This window comes from Brachypodium distachyon, chromosome 2 (genome assembly GCF_000005505.3).
Source record: "Brachypodium distachyon strain Bd21 chromosome 2, Brachypodium_distachyon_v3.0, whole genome shotgun sequence".
Lineage (NCBI taxonomy): Eukaryota > Viridiplantae > Streptophyta > Magnoliopsida > Poales > Poaceae > Brachypodium > Brachypodium distachyon.
In genome coordinates, this window is record NC_016132.3 from 29,795,146 (window position 1) to 29,813,570 (window position 18,425).

Below are 18,425 nucleotides of genomic sequence, written 5' to 3' on the forward strand. Positions count from 1 at the left end.
CTCGCCCACACACCATGTTGCGTCCTTGAGATCGCACCTGATGGAGAGGACTCCATACGTGGACGGCATCTTCATCACGCCGTAGGCGCAATGAGTCGCCGCCATGAACTTGATCAGCGCCGGCCGACCAAGGATCCCGTTGTAGGGCAACGGGGTGTGCGCCACGTCGAACACCAGGTGCTCGGTCCTGAACGCATCCCGGGACCCGAAGGTAACCGGCAGCGTGATGCGCCCGAGAGGGCGCATGATCCCAGGGTTCACTCCCCGGAAAGGGTCAGTGGGCTTCAGCTGCTCCAGCGGCAGCTAAAGTTTCTCCATTAACCTGGCGGACGGGAGGTTTAGCCTCGCTTCGTTGTCCACCAGCACCTTGGTCACCGTCACGTTGTTGATGATCGGCGAGACCACAAAGGGTAGAACCCCTGAACCCAGCTGCCGGGTTGGGTGATCATCGGCGCTGAAGGTGATCAGCACGTGCGACCACTTCTGTGGCTGCTGCGCCTCCGCGTCCGGCAACAGCGCACACACCTCTCAGGTGAGGCGCTTCACCACGGCGTGGGATGAGAGGGCGTAACCTCCCCCATGGATGCAGGCGACGCCACGGGGCTCCTGGAAGACGGGCTCGTCGCCCGCGCTGCAATCGGACTCACGCTGCTCCTCAGCAAGAGCCTTGTCTCGTCCCCGGGGAGGGCGCTCCCTGCCGGCACGGGCCTGGCCGCGTCCCCCTTGGGCTTCCTCCCTACCGGCGCCCCCACCAGCAGGCTTCGGCCCCGCTCTGGGGTCATTTGGGCAATCCCGAGAGAGGTGCCCGATGTCGCCACAGTTGAAGCAAGCGCCGATCGCTCGGTGCTCCTCGTGGCGCTGCTCGCGCCTCTGCTTGATACCCTGCAGGATGCGGCAATCCTGCGCGTCGTGGGTAGCGTTGGCGTGGATGGGGCAACGGGGCGCGTCGCCCGGCTTGCCGCCAGACCCGCCACCGAGCGAGGCCTTTTTCGCAGGCCTCACGGTAGCCCCTGACTCCGCGGCGAGGACTTGCTTCCCGTTGCGCTTCTGGGAGCCCTTCTTCTGCGAGCCCTCAACTGGGCTCGCGGCAGCCTTAGCTGCAAGCTCAGGCGCCAAGCGCCCTTCCTCGGGCAGGGCGTAGAGATCCTGCGTCGTCCGGATCCGATGCATGCTCAGCTTCTCCCGCATCTTGGGGTCACGGACGTTGATGGCGAAGGTGTTGCCGATGGCGGCGGCCTCCGCCTCCGGGATGGAGTAGGAGAGGCTGGAGAAGCGGTTGACGAAGCTCCGCAACGTCTCTCCCGGCTTCTACACCACGGTGTCCAGCTCCGCCATGGTTCCCGGGCGCTTGTAGCCGCCCTGGAACGTGCTCACGAACTGCTCGCGCGGGTCTGCCCAAGTGGCTATGGACCTGGCAGGCACGTTGAGCAGCCACGTTCTCGCTGATCCCTAGAGGACCATCAGGAACCAGTTAGCCCTAACCTTGTCGTCGGCGCCGATGGCGTGCATCCCCAATGTGTAGGTCAGGAGGAAATCCTTCGGGTTCATGGTCCCGTCGTACGTCCCAAGTGCCGGTGCTCGGAACTTGCGGGGCCATGTCACCCGGCGCAGCTCGCGGATGAACGCGGTCGGGGCATCCTCCTGCTCCTCCAGGCGCGGGCGCTCTACCACGCACCAGCGCCGGCGCTCCAAGCGCGGGCAGAGATCCTCCTATTTGCGGGCGTTCAGGACGCCACGTGCGTCACCCCGTGTGACGGTTGGTGACGAATCCGAGGACCCCTCAGGATCCCCGCCTCCTTGCCCTCCCTGCGGGGGAGGGTTTTCTCCCTGCCCCGAGGCGCGGGGTGCGTCTCCGCGTCCTAGGTTCTGCCCGCGGCCGGAGCCAGCCGGGGCGCCCTCGCCTTGCGGCTGCTGGGAGGCGAGTGCGAGGAGCGCGTCCAACTCCGCGCTCCACGCTTCGTGCGCCGGTGTGCCCTGCTACGGCTCGTACCGCACCATGACTCATGCGGCAACGATGGCTTCTGCCGGGGTTTGGACTAGGGGCAGTCGATTCTCCGACCGGCTGCCCTCCGCCCTATCCCCCGGCGCACCCAGGTGAGTAGGGTGCGATCCCGTCGGCGTCGCTCGCGACGCGGTGTGCTTATGGCGCAGCTGCCGCTGCGCGTCTACGGCCCACGATTCAACTCGCTGGCCGGCGCGGGTGGCATCGTGGCCGCTCGCACGACTGGCTGCGGCGCTGGGAGCCACTGGCCCCCTCAGCCGGTTGTCCGCCGATGGCCGAGGAGGCGGGGGTGGCAGCTGCGACTGCTGCTCCCGAGAGGGCTCAGGGTTCTCCTGAGCCCGCGACGCGGGTTACGCGTCGTGCGATCACGTGTGTGCCGCTAGGGCTTCACGCAGGTCGATCCGAGAGTCACCAGCCCGCTTAGGAGGCAAAGCGACCGGCTCTATCGTCGAGGTAGACGAGGCCGACGCTGCCGTAGACAACGGCGCCGGCGGTCAACAACGACCTCTCCTCGCGCGCCCCCTACCTGGCGTGCCAGATGTCATAGCACGGGGCTCAGACACCGGGGATGTGATGGCACCCCCCTTTTTTATTCGGCAGGGGGCGACGGGGATCGCTCCGGCGATCGCCGGCGAAGCCAATGCGAGGCGCGAAAGCACAAAGAACACGAGAACACTTTTTACCCAGGTTCGGGCCACCCTGAGGTGTAAAACCCTACGTCCTGCTTCTGTGTTTTTCTATTAACCAGCGAACAATGGTTTTACAGGTTGCCGGGGGGAGTGGCCGGGTGCTCTCCCTTTTTAGCTAAGTGTTATTTGCTTTTCCTGGCTAGAGCTAGCGTGGATCCGAGTGAACCGAACGAACCCTTTGACCGTTGGTGGGGTTCCTCCTTTTATACCGAAGGGGATACCACGGGTGCCACGGTGCATGGGTGACAAATGGCGAGCAAAGAGCTAGGGTAGCTCCTCCTCGGTGCGCTGGCTTGCATGCAGATTGAGTAGCCCTGCAACTAGGGGTCTAGGCGCCAAGAAATTACACCAGGCCAGTCACTCTAGGCCGAATGGACGGGGAATCCCCTTTCGGTTGGAGCATTAAATGCTCGCGTGTGCTACACTCTTCGTCCTGACGAACCCTGCGCACAGGGAGTCCGCCGAGCAGCCACATGGCGCCGCTGTCCTGCCCGCTCGGTCCCGCTCCTGTAACGGACGCCTGCGCCCGGGAACACCCTTCCCGGCAAGTAACCTTCTCGGGAAGCGCCCAGGCAGGATTCCTCTTGCTGCCCTACAAGGCAACCCCCGCAGCCCGGCTAGCCCTACCGGGCTGGTGACTTGCCAGGCAGCTTGCGCGGAGCTGTCTGGGGTGCGATCCTTCCGAGGAACAAGCGAGGGTGCCCACGCGACGTGCAGCGGTGGTATCCTGGGTGCCACTAGTGCGACAAGCCGACAGTCGCGTCTTCAACTCGTCATCTCGAGAGGCAATTTCCTTCCTCTCGAGTGCCAAGCTCTCCTGCGCTTCCAGCTTGGCCTGCTTGACAGCCGCATCCACCCTGGCGCGTGCAGCAGCCATTCCTTGGCAGAGTCAGCAACCAGCTGCTCGTACTTCGACCGCCATTCTTGACTATTACCAACCGCCACGTCACATAGTCGGTTGGCCTGTTCAGTCAATCCTGCAAAAACAGGCAAGGTTAACAGGAGCCAAGTCCATACAGACATTACAGATAGGGATTAAGTACAAGTTCGATTTCATACCATGGGCGTCAGCAGCGGCCTCTTTCGCCTGGGTCAGTTCCAAGCGCAGCTGCTGGTTTTCCTCCTCTAGTACTAGGTAGCGGTCGCCAAGGTCCACCAACCTTTCAACAAAAGGTTACAATGGATTGAAATACAAGAAAAGGCTATTAGCATGAAACGTTGTTTCACTCAACACTCCCATCGGGAGAATACTCACATGGTTTTCCAGGGCCAAAGCCCCAATACAAAGTTGGGATGCTGAAGTCAACGGTTGCGCAACAGTCGGAGTTGGTGCCGTCTCGGGAAGCTTGCCGAGTGAGTTCCTCGCCGGCGAAGAATCTCGCGCCTCGCACTGAGCCAAGGAGGCACTCGGTTTTGAGGGAGTCGGGGCTTGAGAAACGGCGCGAGAGTTCTTGGCCACGGTGTCACCATCATTGTGGATTTCATCTACTTATTAACTTGGAAAGAAGAATTCTTAACCAACAAAGGAACTGGTCTTTGAACTTACCTGGAGGAGCCACTCGATGACACATCGAATATGCGAAGGCGTCCTTTCGACTTGACAGTGACCTTGGCTTTCTTTGTCAGGGGAGCCGACGAGGACGGTGATCGGAGCCTCGGTTCATCGGATGAGGCAGTGGCACTCGACGGAATCGTCTCCTCGGGCACCTCATGCTGATGAGAGTCTCCAGTCGACTGCTCCGCTTCACTCGACCGACCACGCTTGCGCGACTGATGATCATCTTCCTCCTCATCCACGTCGTCCTCGTAAAGGGCGTCGGAGTTGGAGCAGTCGACCGGCTCATCATCATCAACTGGCACCCCTTCGTCCAGTGGAGGCTGCCTCATAAGCTCCGGGTGGCCCTGCAACAACACTTTTTCAATACAAACTAACTTGGAAGTTGAAGAGTAGTAAAGTCACCTCTTCACGCGACCGGTCGGGTCCGTAAGGCGACGGAGGTGACTCCAGATCTTCCAAGGTGATCTCTTTTCGGGTGACCACCCCTACTCGAGTCAGAAGGTCCTCGTCCGACAAATCTTGCGCACAGACGCGGGTGGAGTCTGACGACCCCGAGTACTCCCACATGGAGTGGGCTCGGGCCTGGATCGGCTGAATCCGCCTCTTCATGAAAAGGGCGATGAGTTGCAGACCACTCACTTCCTTCTCTAGAGTTTGTTGAAGCTCAGCCACTTGCTTCAACAGAACAGTAACCTCTGCATCCTCTTCAGCTGTCAGCTCGTGATTCCAAGACTTCAACTTCTCACTTGAGCGGAGGCGGAGAACTCGGGCAGCCTGAAGTCCTTGCCGTCGACTGGCTCATCTTGGAGATAAAACCATCGACTCCTCCACTGCTGCACTGACTCGATTTGGTGAAGGGAGAAGTATTGGACATCTCCGCGGACTTGGATGTTGGCGCCGCCGGTCTCGTAGATCCAGTTGCCCTTATCCTGCCGCTTGATGATGAACAGCTTCTTCCACAAACCCCAGTGTGGTTCCACGCCCAAATAGCACTCACAGAGCGTGATGAAGCACGCAATGTGAATGTTGTTGGGGAACGCGGTATGCTACGCTAGCACAAAATAAAATTTTCTACCGCTTCCGCCCGGATCAATGCTGTAGATAATGGATCACGAGATTACCACTAGACGCGCAGACCCGTAGCGGAAGTAGAGTCGATGTAGCGCGTCAATGCCGAGTAGTCGAACAGCCTTCTCCTCCTCGCCAATCCCACGAACAGTTCGTCCAAGCGCCACAGGTGCAGCGCCTCCGAGGTATCCACACGTACAGGGAGGAACTCCGTGCGGCGGACTGCTAGATCCGATCGCAAGGCTTTGGGCGTGGAGGTGTGACGGCCGAGTCTAACTCGTGTCTGGACTGGTGTGTCCCTAGACGGGTTGGTCTCCTCCACTTATATAGACGTCCCTAGTGGGCTCAACACTTGAGGCCCGTTAGGAGTCTAAGCCCGGTACGAGTTGGATCCGATCCAACTCAGTTCCCACCCCTTCAGCGTGTGACCCTTCAGGTTCGCGGTCAGTCGGACACAACTACGAGCTGGGACTGCGGGCCCGAGTAACACCTTACTCGTCCACTGGCACCGACTCAAGTCGATAGTTGGTAGCGGCGCCTAGCAGCACGTGCCAACTCCCGAGTAACCACAAGGTATATTGACGAACCATACAATGTGTCATATGCAACATTCCTTTTGCCTCACGATATGTGTGTCGAGCTCAAGGCGAGTGCTTGTCATCCTTGTGGATAGCTCGAGTCTCTTCTCGTTCCTGTGATACAGATTCCCGAACGGGTTAACACTTAACCCAAGTCGCATGGCCATGCTTTCCGAATCTGATCACTCGAGAGGGCCGAGAGATATCTCTCCGAACAAGAGGGGCAAATCCCATCTTGATCAACCATGACTCGCAGCATGCTTCTCAGCAAACCCGAAAGCTACCTTTATAACCACCCAGTTACGGAGTAGCGTTTGGCAACCCCTAAGTAGGCCGATTCACATCCCAAGCTCATGCGACGACCTCAGGTCTAGGACTGGCATATACATCGTATTTGAGACTAACAAATGACAATCATCTCGTTGGTCTCAGTGCGGGTCTGTCTGACTCAACAATCTCATTGTCGAGTCCATGCTATCAGTCGGCAACACCTTGCCCTATGACTTGTGAAACATAGTCATCATACTGATTCACATTGTTAGTCTAGGTTATGTGTCCACATAACCTCAATGACTAGGAACCATTAGAACAACATCATAGAATACATAGTCTCACAAACAAATCACGTATTTATTGATACATATCAGTGATGATGTTCAAGGACAATAACAATAACTCATGAATACATAGGAAATAACATCATCACATGATTGCCTCTAGGGCATATCTCCAACAAATGTAGCTATTGGGCGTTAGATCGTGCATCTGAAGCCCGTACGCTAGCACGAGTGCATGGAAGAAGAAGTGGACGGGAAGAGAGAGGCCGCGGATGACGAAGTCATAAAAAACAACTCTCTCCCCAGGCCTGGGACGAGGAGTTACCTCGTTGCCCGGGACGCAGACCTTGCCGGAGTCCTCACCGGGAATGAGCCCGTGCTTCCGCATCACCGAGAGATGACGCGCCATGATCCCAGAACGTTTCCATTCCCCGGTCTTCTTGTCACCGCCGGGCGCGGCGTCAGTAGCTTTCTTGGATTTCTTGTCCAAGGCGGGGGGGGCGGGCGTCGCGAGACGTCCTCTTGCCGTCAGCAGCGGCACTAGCAACGGCGGCGGTGGAGATTTTCTTCCTGCCCATGGTGGGGATCGCGCAATGGCAGTGGTGGAGGAAGTGGGGAGCAAGTGCGACGGAGAGGAGGATAGGTTTCGGGCAAGAGAGCAGAGCGCAGAAGGAAAATGCAGTGAAATGGGGGAGACAAGGGTGTGATTTGAGGAAGGAAGAAGACGATTGGTAACGGTACAAAGCAGAATAACCGCCGCACGATTTAGGATGGTGCCACGTGTATCACATCCTTGTATGATGCGTGGCCCCAGCGGAAACGAACCGTTCCCCCTTCCGTTGGTTCAGGAACCCACTACAGCTATTGTTGCGCCTAAAATCTCGCGCACGTCTTATGGTCAAATCAAACTGACCACATCCACAGTGCTCAATTCAGTCTGTGCATAAAGTATAAGGTACTTCCCATCGACTGCCCTTTTCTTTAATCACAACATCCGCTGAGACGTCATGTCAAGCTCTAGAAAACTCGGGGTTGCCACCCAACGGTCAAGAACCTGAAGTGTACCTCATTCAAAGGCACTCGACAGCAATATCCGGGTTGCACAGACTGCGAAATAAGCCCGAAGCCACGTTCATAACGTGAAGGTAAGACCCGATGGTCTTTCATAGGGCCTGGAAATTAGCATCATTAGGCGATTCCAGATTATCCATGCGCTTGCATGAAGAAAAGATCCCAACGGACGCGTTGGTTGATCGCCTTACAGTACTGGATTTCGAGTCTGTAAAACCCCCGGCAGGTTTGACTCGAATACCGCCAGTTATCCAGGCTCGAGCCTGGGGACTCGAGTGCTGATGTATGCTAACAGAGTTTTTGCCCCGGTGCAATTAACTGGACTCGACCGATCGAGCATTCCAGGCGCGTTATGCAACCCACACACGGTATCCGTACAAATCACCGAAACACTCTATGGCTTCTGGGTCACAAATTAGGGATTTCCCTTAATTCGGGTCTGATAAATGTTCGAATCAATCAGATGGTGAACAGTTAAAGCCAGAAGACTATCTGCATCTTGATGTACAGTCGAATAACTGAACAAAAAACTCGTGAGTCCCGACCCGAGGCTGCGCCTCGAACAGGGTCGGGGGCTAACTGACGAGGGAATAACCCTTCGAGTCCTCAACCTTCATATACCTGATACGGCCCAGCAAGGGGTCCACTGTCCATCAAGTATATGCAAGTCGAGTTTCTCAAAGTGCGGCTCAAATCAAGGAACATGATTTTTTCGTACCAGAATAAACTGATTTGATTGTAACCTTCCTGATTATCACGCCCGAGACCTAGCCGTTAGTAGATAAGGCTAGGAGGGGGAGTCAGGAAGGGGTAACCTCTATACACATGCCAGATCCATCTGCGCATCTGAGCTTCATAGCTACTCTGTAATCTCGATCAATACAATACACCAAAAGCAGCACGTAGGGGTTTTACCTTCTGAGGGCCCTGAACCTGGGTAAACCTTGCGGCTCCCCTAGTCTTTGTTAGTCGACAAGATCGCTGGTGCACCCCGGGCTCTCCTTCAGTTGAAAACCCTCAATTCAGGGTGTTGCCGAGGTAGCTCCTCGTCAGACATCCCCCCAGGAGGTGGAGCAGATATTCGTCGACGGAGACGGGGCAGAAGGGACAGGAGGCGGTGGGGAGAAAGCCGTGACGGTGCAGCACCACCCGCGTCCTGGTGTTTCCATGCCGGGCAACCCAGAAGAAGATCTGGACCTTCTTCGGGGCAAAGTTGTCCCAGTTGATGTCACCAAGCAGCACGTGAGACGCAGGCGGGCAAAGAAGCTTGTACAAACGCCGAGCAGAGGGCTTCGCACCATTGGGCAAGAGCCGAACATCCGAAATCGCGGAAAGCAAGGGAAGCCTTAAGCGACGGAGATCGGCAAGCTCGGCACTAGCAGCGGAGGTTAGGCGCGGGCGCAGCAGGAGAGTCAGGCCGCTGGGGCCGATCGAAGAGGCCACGCTCGCAGCGGGGGCCAAGCAGTGGGAGAAGAGAGCGGGGAACCTGAGAGCGAGAGCGCCGCCACGGACCCAGCGGTCGAGCCAGAACGACGCGCGCACGCCATCGCCGACGTGGACAACCGAGAGATCACGCACATGGGGGAACATGAACTTGAGCGCGCACCAAAAGGTAGTGTCCGACACCGCAGCCGGATCGGCAATCCCATAGATACCGTACCACCGCCTAACCCAACGCGCCCAGGGGGGATCGTCCCCGGCGAGGAGCTTGAAGATGAACTTCGCGAGGAGGCAGTCGTTCTGGACAACAAGGTCCTTGAGACCCAGGCCGCCATCGGAACACGCCCGGCAGGCACGCGCCCAGGCCACTTGACAGTCCCCGGCACTGCAGCTAACCGCACCCTTCCAGAAGAGCCCGCGACGGTGGCGATCCATCCGGCCGAGGATGGTCTTGGGGAGACGGACAACGCTCATGGTGTAGGAGGGGAGAGCCGACAGGACGGAGTCGGTGAGCACCAGGTAGCCACCCGTGGAGAGAAGGTGGGAGCGCCAGCCGGGCGCCCGCTTCTCCGACTTGACGACGAGGTGCTGGAGGTCACAAACTCGGAGTTTCGGGGCGGACAGAGGCAGCCCGAGGTATTCTTGCGGGAACTCCGCGACCGAGCAGCCAATGGAATGAGCCATCGCAAGGGCACGGGAGGGGTCGACGTGGATCGGCACGAAAACGGATTTGGCAAAGTTTACATTATTATATTAATATATATGACAGTACTGGGGCGGTAGGCACGCCGGTCCTGTCAAAACGGGGACATCGGCTCTGGCATCCGAAGAAACTGGCGGGACGAGCGATCTTCGCCGTGGGGCCGTGGAGATGGACGGGCCGGGAGCACACGGCCGACGATTCCTCCGCAAGAAGATAAACGGCGACCCACATGGCCGCTCCCGATAGGCTCCTCTGCCACCTCCCCCAATCCAGACAACATGCCACCCCAACGCGCGCGCCACCACCTCTTCCCCATCCCACGGCTCCCATGCCCACCACCTGTTCGACTACCTGACACAAGCCTGCCATGCCGCCCGCCCTCACATCTAACCCCCCCTCCTTCCGCCGACCCCTCTCCTCCCACCTCCGCCGCCGCAGCCCCGCCGTCCTTTGCCGCGTCAGCGCCGGCAAGCCCGGGACGGATGAGGAAGCCAAGAAGAGGCCCTTCTTTGTCGACTTTGGCGGCAAGTTTACGGACGCCAAGTCACTGATGCCAGTCTTCCCATCGCCGGCTGCTGGGTCACTGTTTGCGGGTCGGAGGGGAAGGAAGGACTTGCAGACTGTGTTCGTTGCCGGCGCAACGGGTCAGGCGGGTGTCCGCATTGTGCAAACCCTTCTGCGGCAAGGATTCGCTGTGCGCGCTGGTGTTCCCAACCTTGCGTCGGCGCAGGAGTTGGCACGGCTTGCCACTGAGTACAGGATTATATCTCCCGAGGACGCACGCCGGCTCAACGCGGTGGAATCGGATTTCGATGACAGTGAGGCAATCGCCAAGTCCATTGGCCCAGCAGCCAAGGTGGTGATCACCATTGGCCCAGCTGAGAAGGGACCTGGAGGTGGAGTGGTCACTACGGACGATGCACTCCGTGTAGTGCAGGCTGCAGACCTTGCTGGCGTGGCACATGTTGTGGTGGTCTACGATGAGGGGGCCGGTGGTCTAAGTGGGGCATCGACGAATAACGTGCTCAATGGATTTACGACTTTTTTCTCGAACCTCTTCTCCCGCGTGCAGACGCTGTCATTTACTGAATTCTTGGCCAAGGTGGTGCAAACCGATGTCAAATATACGCTAATCAAGGCATCACTTACCGATGACTACAGCCCTGAGAGCTCATATGGCTTAGTCCTGGCAAAAGAGGGTTCGTCTAGCACGACTGCTTCAACGGCAGACACCGGGAAGGTGGTTCACAGCTCTGATTATGTAATGCAGTCCAAATAGGTTTGTGTTGTTGCTTATATCATGAATAGTTTTGTACATTTTATGTAGGTGTCCAAGGTGCAGATTGCATCTCTTGTCGCTGATGTTTTCTCTAACGTGGAGATTGCACAGAACAAGGTACTGAAACTTCAGTCCCATGTGCCTATTGTCAGTCATGCATGTCTTCATTTTGTTTTCCCAAAATAGATATGTCTTACTCCCTCCGTTCCATATTAATTGACGCGTAGTACAAATTTGTAATAAGTTCGCGCCAATTAATATGAAACGGAGGGAGTATTTAGTTACCATCTCTTGTTCGCAAGAACATAACCTTTTGGACATGGATCTAGACAAACTTTAGAATTTTTACTGTTTACATAGTCTTATATTTAGATTGGATACCTAAAACCATATGTGTATATTTGTCAAAGTACTTTCATGGCACCTAAATTTTTATTTTGTTTTTATAAAAGAACATTGCAAAGTAGAATGCTGATCAAAACTATATTTGAACATCATTTCTATGTCTTAAACATTAGCTTGTTGTTAACTCGGTGGGGTATTAATAGGCAATTCATTCCACGGTCATTTCCCAGTGTCACGAGGAGTCGAGGACCTTTATCCAGTATCATTGAAGCTTTTCATCATTGATTAGTATTGGATTGTTCACTGGAATATTTGGTCATCACGTTTCATGAAGTATGTCATTGAAAAAATAACATGGATTATTCTCTACATCTTTATCATTGTTAAAAAAAATAAAAACCTACTGTTTATTAATTAGTTACAGCAATTCTGGCAAAAGTTTGCAATGCAAACGTCCGTAGTTGCTTCTGGTCATCTGGAACCTCCAGACCTATGTAATGTGGTTGCTCGTTGGTGCAGGAGAAGCAGGAAAATGAACTTCCTCTGTTAAATTAAACAGATGATATGGAACATACTACCTCCGATCCAAAATAAGTGTCGCAGTTTTGTACTAGGCTTAAACTAGGCTTAGTTCAAAACTGAGACACTTATTTAAAAAATGAGACACTTATTTTGGATCGGAGGGTGTACTATTCTGTTTGTATTTCACTGGAAGCTTCAGTAGTATGACAAGTTACAATCAATACTAGTACGAGGCTTGTGCTAAACTAAGTTCCTGATAGTGAACAAATTCTGTGAAACTGTTGGTCTTAATTCCTAAATCTTTCTAACCTCTGCCTAGCTTCCTTGATGAAAACACGTATTTGAAATTTGTCTATGCCTATTAAATGCTGCTTCCTTAATGAAAACATGTATTCTGAAATTTGTCTATGCCTATTAAATGCTATCAAATGGTTATGATGATGAAAAATAGCGGCCCTATAATTCTCATTTAAATTTGTTGCTTATTTATTCAATTTCACTTCACCAATAACATTTGTGGTTTTCCAGGTTGTGGAAGTTTCTACTAGCTCGTCAGGAACATCCAAGCCCACAGTGGAGTCATTGACGTGAGTAGGCGAGAATATTTTCTCCAGCTAACTGTTACTATTCTGTTTTATAATTGGGGCAGTCTTCTGTGTATCTCTTCCATGACCATCTTAATATTGGAATAATGAATAGAAACTTGAAAGTGTCACTGAGAGCAGGTTGATATCTTCAGTTGACCGTAACTGAAAATTGCTTTCATAGAACTAATTTTGAAACACTTTGCAAACCCTCTCTTGAAACCCCATTTGTTCCAATAGCACCTGAGTAGTTCCTCCATAATGCTCCACATACCGCCGATACATTTGGTAAATGTGAACAATTTTGCGTAACTAAAAGAACATACATGATTCTGAACATTAATTTCTTACATTATTGTTAGAAAGTAGCTAACTTGCAGAGTATCCTGTGGCATTGAGAGTCTGAACACCAGAATGAAACTATTGACTGGTTCACAAATAAATTTCAACAGTATGGCTTCCAAATGCATGAAATTCTTTCCTTTTTGTAATTATACATTTATACTTCTAAAAAACTACTTCTAAAAAATTTATGTCCCTCTCAGTGCTATCCCTGAGGACAGTAGAAGAAAGGAGTACGAAGAAGCTGTTGCGAAGGCACAGGTAGAAGAGGAAGCCCTGGCCTTGAAGGGGGCTGGGGATGAAGAAGAGCTCACCAGTAAGCTCAAAGCCGAAGGGAAGACCTCAGAAGAGGCAGCTGGAAGTACGGTGAATGAGGCGCAAGCATCACTGGAGAATCTTCTGAGCAGAGCCAAAGGGATCAGCACGGACTTCTCCTGGGAGAAGTTCAGCACACAGCTCGCAGCTGCACGGAACTCGGATGAAGAGGAACCAAAAACCCTGCTTGCCACTACGAGAGGGCAGGCCAAGGCAAAGAAGCTGGCACCACAAAGGGCCGTCGTGAAGCCGGTGGGGCAGAAGGTGAAGCAGGCATCGAAGCAGCCGCTTCCCAAGAAGGAAGTGAGGCCTGTCTTTGGGGGACTCTTCAAGCAAGAGACGATCTTTGTGGACGAGGACTGATTATCGCAGGAAAGCCTTTTTTTCTCTGTTATTTTTGTGAAAGCCTGGATGTATACTGTTGAAAGGTTAAAAGAGTAACAATCGGATACAACTGTCTGTAGTAGAGACCGATCATGCATTCGTTTCGTTGGCACATGTGAGTAGTATGGCTTATCATGTATGTGATGTGTGTGATATGCGTGTGTTTAAATTCACATGACCTGCGTGTAACGAGTTTAAGTTAGCCATGCCATGCTGGAGCCAAGGTGCTACCATCGTGATGTATAATGATCAGCGTGTTGACACGTGATGTTAATCTCTGTATAATTCATTACTAGTACATGGCTCAATGTTAGACTGACATCTTACGAAGGGAAAAGAAGGGACCAGGATGGCCAGAATAGTCAGAATAAGAGTAGAACCGTTGTCGGACGCCGGCGAGTGACGATGCCAGGGATCTCAACATTTCTTCGTCGTCTCCGATTCCAGGAGGATTGAGAAGCGGCGGATGAGGATGTTGGCGAGGGCTTGGATCCTTCCCTTTGAGGAACCGCATGTTATGCATGTTGGCTTGCAGGATCGATGGTGTCGTCGTCGGTGGTCTCGTGGGAGTGCAAACCAATCACCGAAGAGACGTCGGTCATCGCCAGTTATATCATCAGCTGTGTTATCTCCATCGACTTTGAGGACTTTGCTGGCGTCATTGCTAAAAGAAGTATCCAATGACTCTGAGGACTTTTGCAGTTGCACAAGCTCACGTACTTCAACAGTTCAACTTCAAATATGAGCAGATGCAAATTTTCAGGAATTTTTACGCGAAAGAGTGGCCGACACAGCTGCACTCTCAACAATAGGTACATGTCATCCTAAAAGAAAAGGAAAAATAACAGCAAGGACATGTGAAGAAATGATTGACACAGCTGTATTCTCAAGAACAGGTACATGTCATCCTAAAAGAAAAGGTAAAATAACAACAGGCACATGTGAAGAAATGATTAACACGGCTGCATTTTCACGAGCATTATGTAATAAGCTGAAGAGTCGCCTTGTGCAACTGACTATTATTTCCATGGAAATGAATAACCTGAAGAGTTGCATCACAATTGCCTTGTCATGTTTGAAACTCAGCTGCAAACAGAATAAAAAGCACATGTCAACACACTATCCATATGACTTTATACCACATGATCCAAATCACGCTTTCAATTACATTATTAGATCTGATAAGTTATTTCCTTTCAAAAAAATAAAAATAAAAAGATCTGATAAGTTATTATATACGTGGCCTCATCAGTAACACATAAATGCAAACTCAAACATGAGACTTAGAAAGGCCCCTATCTGGTTATATCAGAGTAGCTGTAACATGTAAGCATTGAAGAAATCAAAGGAAACAAGCGGAGCCCGATTTGGGTCACCCTGTGATCAGGCAACTGGCAGAAGCGACCGTCTGAGCAACCAACTCGACTGCTGCCCGGAGGTTGAATCCTCCAAGGTTTGCTCTCCAATGCCGAAGTACTGATTCATAAGCCTACTGTTAAGAGATCCATATTTCTTGGGTGTATGCCTTATCACCCCACTGACATTGGGCGATGGTTCGTCTTTGTCCAGATTGACTGCTTTGATTTTGTCAACCAATAATGACGACGACCAGGAGCCAGAAGTTGAAGGAGATTCTGGCTTTATGTTCCCAGCTGAAAACTTCATTTTTGTTGATGTACTCGGCATGCTCTTGGTTGCAAAGGTTCGCTTGTTGCCGAACAGGGAGCTCATCTTGGAGTATCTTTGCCTCAGAGGTGTTGGGGTCTCCACGTGACTCCAGTTCCTGACTGAATCCACCGAGACGGAGTCCTCATCCAATTCCTTCGAGCCACAGGCTGTTCTCTTCTCCTTGCGGAGAGGCCATCTGAGTAGGATCTTTAGCTGTTTCACGGTGCTTTGCATAGAATTCAGCCTCTTGAGACCTGGTTGCTGGATTCCAACTTCAGGCTTGCCAACACTACAAAATGGGTTTGTTCTTTCGCTGATGCCTGACACATCAATACCTGCATGGAGGAAAATCTCAGCATCTGAGATCTTGAAAGAAGTCCCTGGACTGCCAACAATGTGATGCATCTTCAGTTGAGAAGCGATAGCCGACCTTATCTCATGATCCCTCGAATTTGATATCCCACCAGCTAAAATTAGCTCCTTGATGAGTATCTCAGATGATGCTGTCAGCAGCTGTTTTCTCAGTAAATCCAAAGGAGTCATACCATTATTGTCACGGACGTTGAGGTCAATAGATGGTGCGGTCATCAAAAGCTCAACGAGGTTGGGGTGCAGATTGCCAACCACAGCCAAGTGAAAAACTGTCCTTCCATCGTCGTTTTGCACATTTATAACACTACTGACATCAATGATTGCTCCACTGATCAATTGCTCCATAAGATCCATCTGATGATCGAGCCTTTGAAATCCAAGAGTCCTAAAGCCAGTGAGTGCCATATGAAGGAACGTGTCACCAACTTCATTTGTAGCTGATATAAGTGATGAGGACGCAGTGATGAGGGTCTCCACCACGGGTAAATGACCTCGGAAAGCTGCTATGTGCAATGCTGTATTCTGCTGGTCATCTACAGAGTTGACGATATCGAAAGAGATAATTAGATCCTTCACGACCTGAAGTAAAAACATGTTAGTATTCATTCTGCAGTGTTGCAGGGTGAACAGAGCACCATTAGATCATCGATATTTAAATTTGCAAAAAAGATATAATAGAAGCAAACAAATTTTATAGAAGGAAATTAATGTATGAGACATGACATGACATGGCAAGTTATTATGTATTTCTGCACATAGAGAGATCATTACAAACTAACTATTGGTTTATCATCAGACTTCGATGACAAGCAACCATTAGGAAATCCCCCTTCAGTAGTTTCCTAGGTTGAAATTTGAGGATAAAGTTCAATGCCAACTGAGGAACACAAGTAACACAACACCAATAGTTTAGCTAAAACATGCGAACTGGATTGATTATCCAGAAATATTTTATCTATTTATGCAAAAGCAGAATCATAACTTGACTACCATGTTCACAATATCATCTTAAAGAGACAACCAAATCCAGCACAATAGTTGTTTATTATAACAGTATTTCAATGGTAGCTCTGATGTATCACAGAATTAGCTTAGCTAATCACAAAGTTGAATAGATTAACCATTCACAAAGTTGAATAGATTCACGAAATGTATATAGCTAAAGACAACAACACAGCAATTGTCGAAAAGAGCAACTGAACTCGGCTAGCACATATCAAGATTAAGAAGAAGAAGAAGATGATGAATCACCTCAGCTTGCCCCCTTGCAGCCGCAGCGTGCAAGATCGTGGCGCCCTGGGCGTCCCGGTACCCCGCCGCAGCAGCTGGACAGCCCTGCAGGAGCTCCTTGAGGATCTCTAGGTCGCCTCCCCTTGCCGCGGCGTGCATTGCCCGGCTCATCATCTCGCGCCTGAACAGGTATCCCTCATCATTGGCAGCAAAACCGCCGTCCCCCAATTCCTCGGCGGCGTCTTCCCCCGGCGAAATTGCCGGAGACAGCACCGCGTTGAGCAGCACCCGGAACACCTCAGAACACCTGCTCCTCGCGGCGGCGTACAGGATGTCGGTCACGCCGTATTCTCCCTCGCCGAACACCAGCAGTGGCTGCCTCCCGAGGAGCTCCTGCACAAACCCGGCGTCCCCGGCCGCGGCCGCCGTGTAGAGAAGCCAGGCGCCGTAGCCGGCCCGGATGAGGCGGTTCCCCCGGCTGCGGGACTCGCAGTCGAGGAGCAAGCACCGGGCGACGGCCGCACGGTTCTTCGCCGCGTCGGCGAAGCGCATGTCGTCGTCCCAGACGGACTCGAGGCGCCGGATGCGGCGGAGGGAGGTGAGCTTGACGAGGAGGTTGGCGTCCAGGTGGAGGAGCTCCCTGACGACGTCGTAGTGGCCGCTCGCCGCCGCCCAGTCGATTGGCGTCGCGTACCACCACTGGTCCCCGGTGCTCTCCCACCGGAGAGGGAAGTGGGATTCCTCCTCCATGGGTCGCCGTCGGGTGCTGCTAATGGACACAGAGAATCCGCCTGCCCAGAAATTGAGAAAACTGAGAGGAATCGAAGAACCAGAAGTACGAATTTTCGGCAGTAAAGGGTAGGGTAACCATTCTGATCAACATCGAAGCAACTGGGAAAGTTACGGCAGCTTCAATTAATTACTCTATGTGCGAGCAAAAAAGAAAAAAGATGAAGTACAACTCTACTAGTAGTATGAAGAACTGCCGGCAGCTGATGCATTAATGCAACAATCCAAACGAACAAGTACCTCAGAGATACGGGCATGGAAATCTCAGACTATGGCAGGCCAGAGGCTAAATCTCTGGGACCAACCAACCAATTAGCGCATACATAGAAGACTGGATCGGCACAGGAGCAGAGCAAAGGCCCCTCCCTGCCTTGTATCGCCTCCGCGTGCTTGCCTTGAGGCTTGAGGGGCCAGCTCCAATGGAAAAGAAAGAACCCCCCACTGGAAGGGGGAGGAGGGGAAGGCAAAGCAGAGAAGACCGCAGGCCGGGCAATGTCCAACCAGAAGGACCAGGTCCATTCCATTCCGTCCCTTCTTCCAAAATAACAGAGTAGAAAAATATAATATGGCAAGAACCAAGATTGCAGGCGCAAGTTTTGCGACACAAGAAAAGCATGGCAAGGACTGATCTGGGTGGGCGAAAACAGTAGTAACAACAAACAAAGAAGCAGGCACAGGTTTGGGCTTTACCGTGAATCATCTGCCCTTTGATGCTCCCACCAGTTTGGGCCATTTGACCTTTTCGTTTGCTGAATTTCAACAAATTGGCCCAAAAACACAAAGAAATTTGAAATATGGACTTCTGGCGAAACTATTTCACAAGTCTGATCCTTTCGTGTAGCGTCCGCATACTGAGCGTTAACATTGCACTATAACGTCTTTTGACCGGGCATTGAACCGGTGCCAGCGTGGCGTCCCTGTCCAGCGTG

General features: G+C 52.5%; 2 protein-coding genes across 2 annotated transcripts; one reads left to right on the plus strand and one right to left on the minus strand.

The window, feature by feature from the left end:
- Positions 1–9,957: 9,957 nt before the first annotated feature.
- LOC100821004 (protein plastid transcriptionally active 16, chloroplastic) lies at positions 9,958–13,711 on the plus strand. Its single transcript, XM_003568612.4, has 4 exons — positions 9,958–10,906; positions 10,994–11,062; positions 12,341–12,399; positions 12,942–13,711. The coding sequence occupies exons 1-4, from the start codon at positions 10,034–10,036 to the stop codon at positions 13,414–13,416; spliced, it is 1,476 nt and encodes a 491-aa protein (XP_003568660.1). The 5' UTR covers positions 9,958–10,033; the 3' UTR covers positions 13,417–13,711.
- Positions 13,712–14,291: 580 nt separating this feature from the next.
- Positions 14,292–18,044, minus strand: LOC100830310. Its single transcript, XM_003566322.4, has 3 exons — positions 17,737–18,044; positions 16,729–17,498; positions 14,292–16,056 (listed from the first exon to the last, which is right to left on the minus strand). The coding sequence occupies exons 2-3, from the start codon at positions 17,455–17,457 to the stop codon at positions 14,821–14,823; spliced, it is 1,965 nt and encodes a 654-aa protein (XP_003566370.1). The 5' UTR covers positions 17,458–17,498; positions 17,737–18,044; the 3' UTR covers positions 14,292–14,820.
- Between the last annotated feature and the right edge of the window lie 381 nt (positions 18,045–18,425).

Bases quoted from the DNA above. Each gene is read 5' to 3' on its own strand.
- LOC100821004 (XM_003568612.4), top strand. From the start codon at position 10,034: ATGCCGCCCGCCCTCACATCTAACCCCCCCTCCTTCCGCCGACCCCTC. The intron at 10,907-10,993 runs GTGGTTCACAGC...CATTTTATGTAG, and splicing joins CAACGGCAGACACCGGGAAG to GTGTCCAAGGTGCAGATTGC. The intron at 11,063-12,340 runs GTACTGAAACTT...GTGGTTTTCCAG, and splicing joins TGGAGATTGCACAGAACAAG to GTTGTGGAAGTTTCTACTAG.
- LOC100830310 (XM_003566322.4), bottom strand. From the start codon at position 17,457: ATGGAGGAGGAATCCCACTTCCCTCTCCGGTGGGAGAGCACCGGGGAC. The intron at 16,057-16,728 runs GTGATTCATCAT...TTTTTACTTCAG, and splicing joins CTGCAAGGGGGCAAGCTGAG to GTCGTGAAGGATCTAATTAT.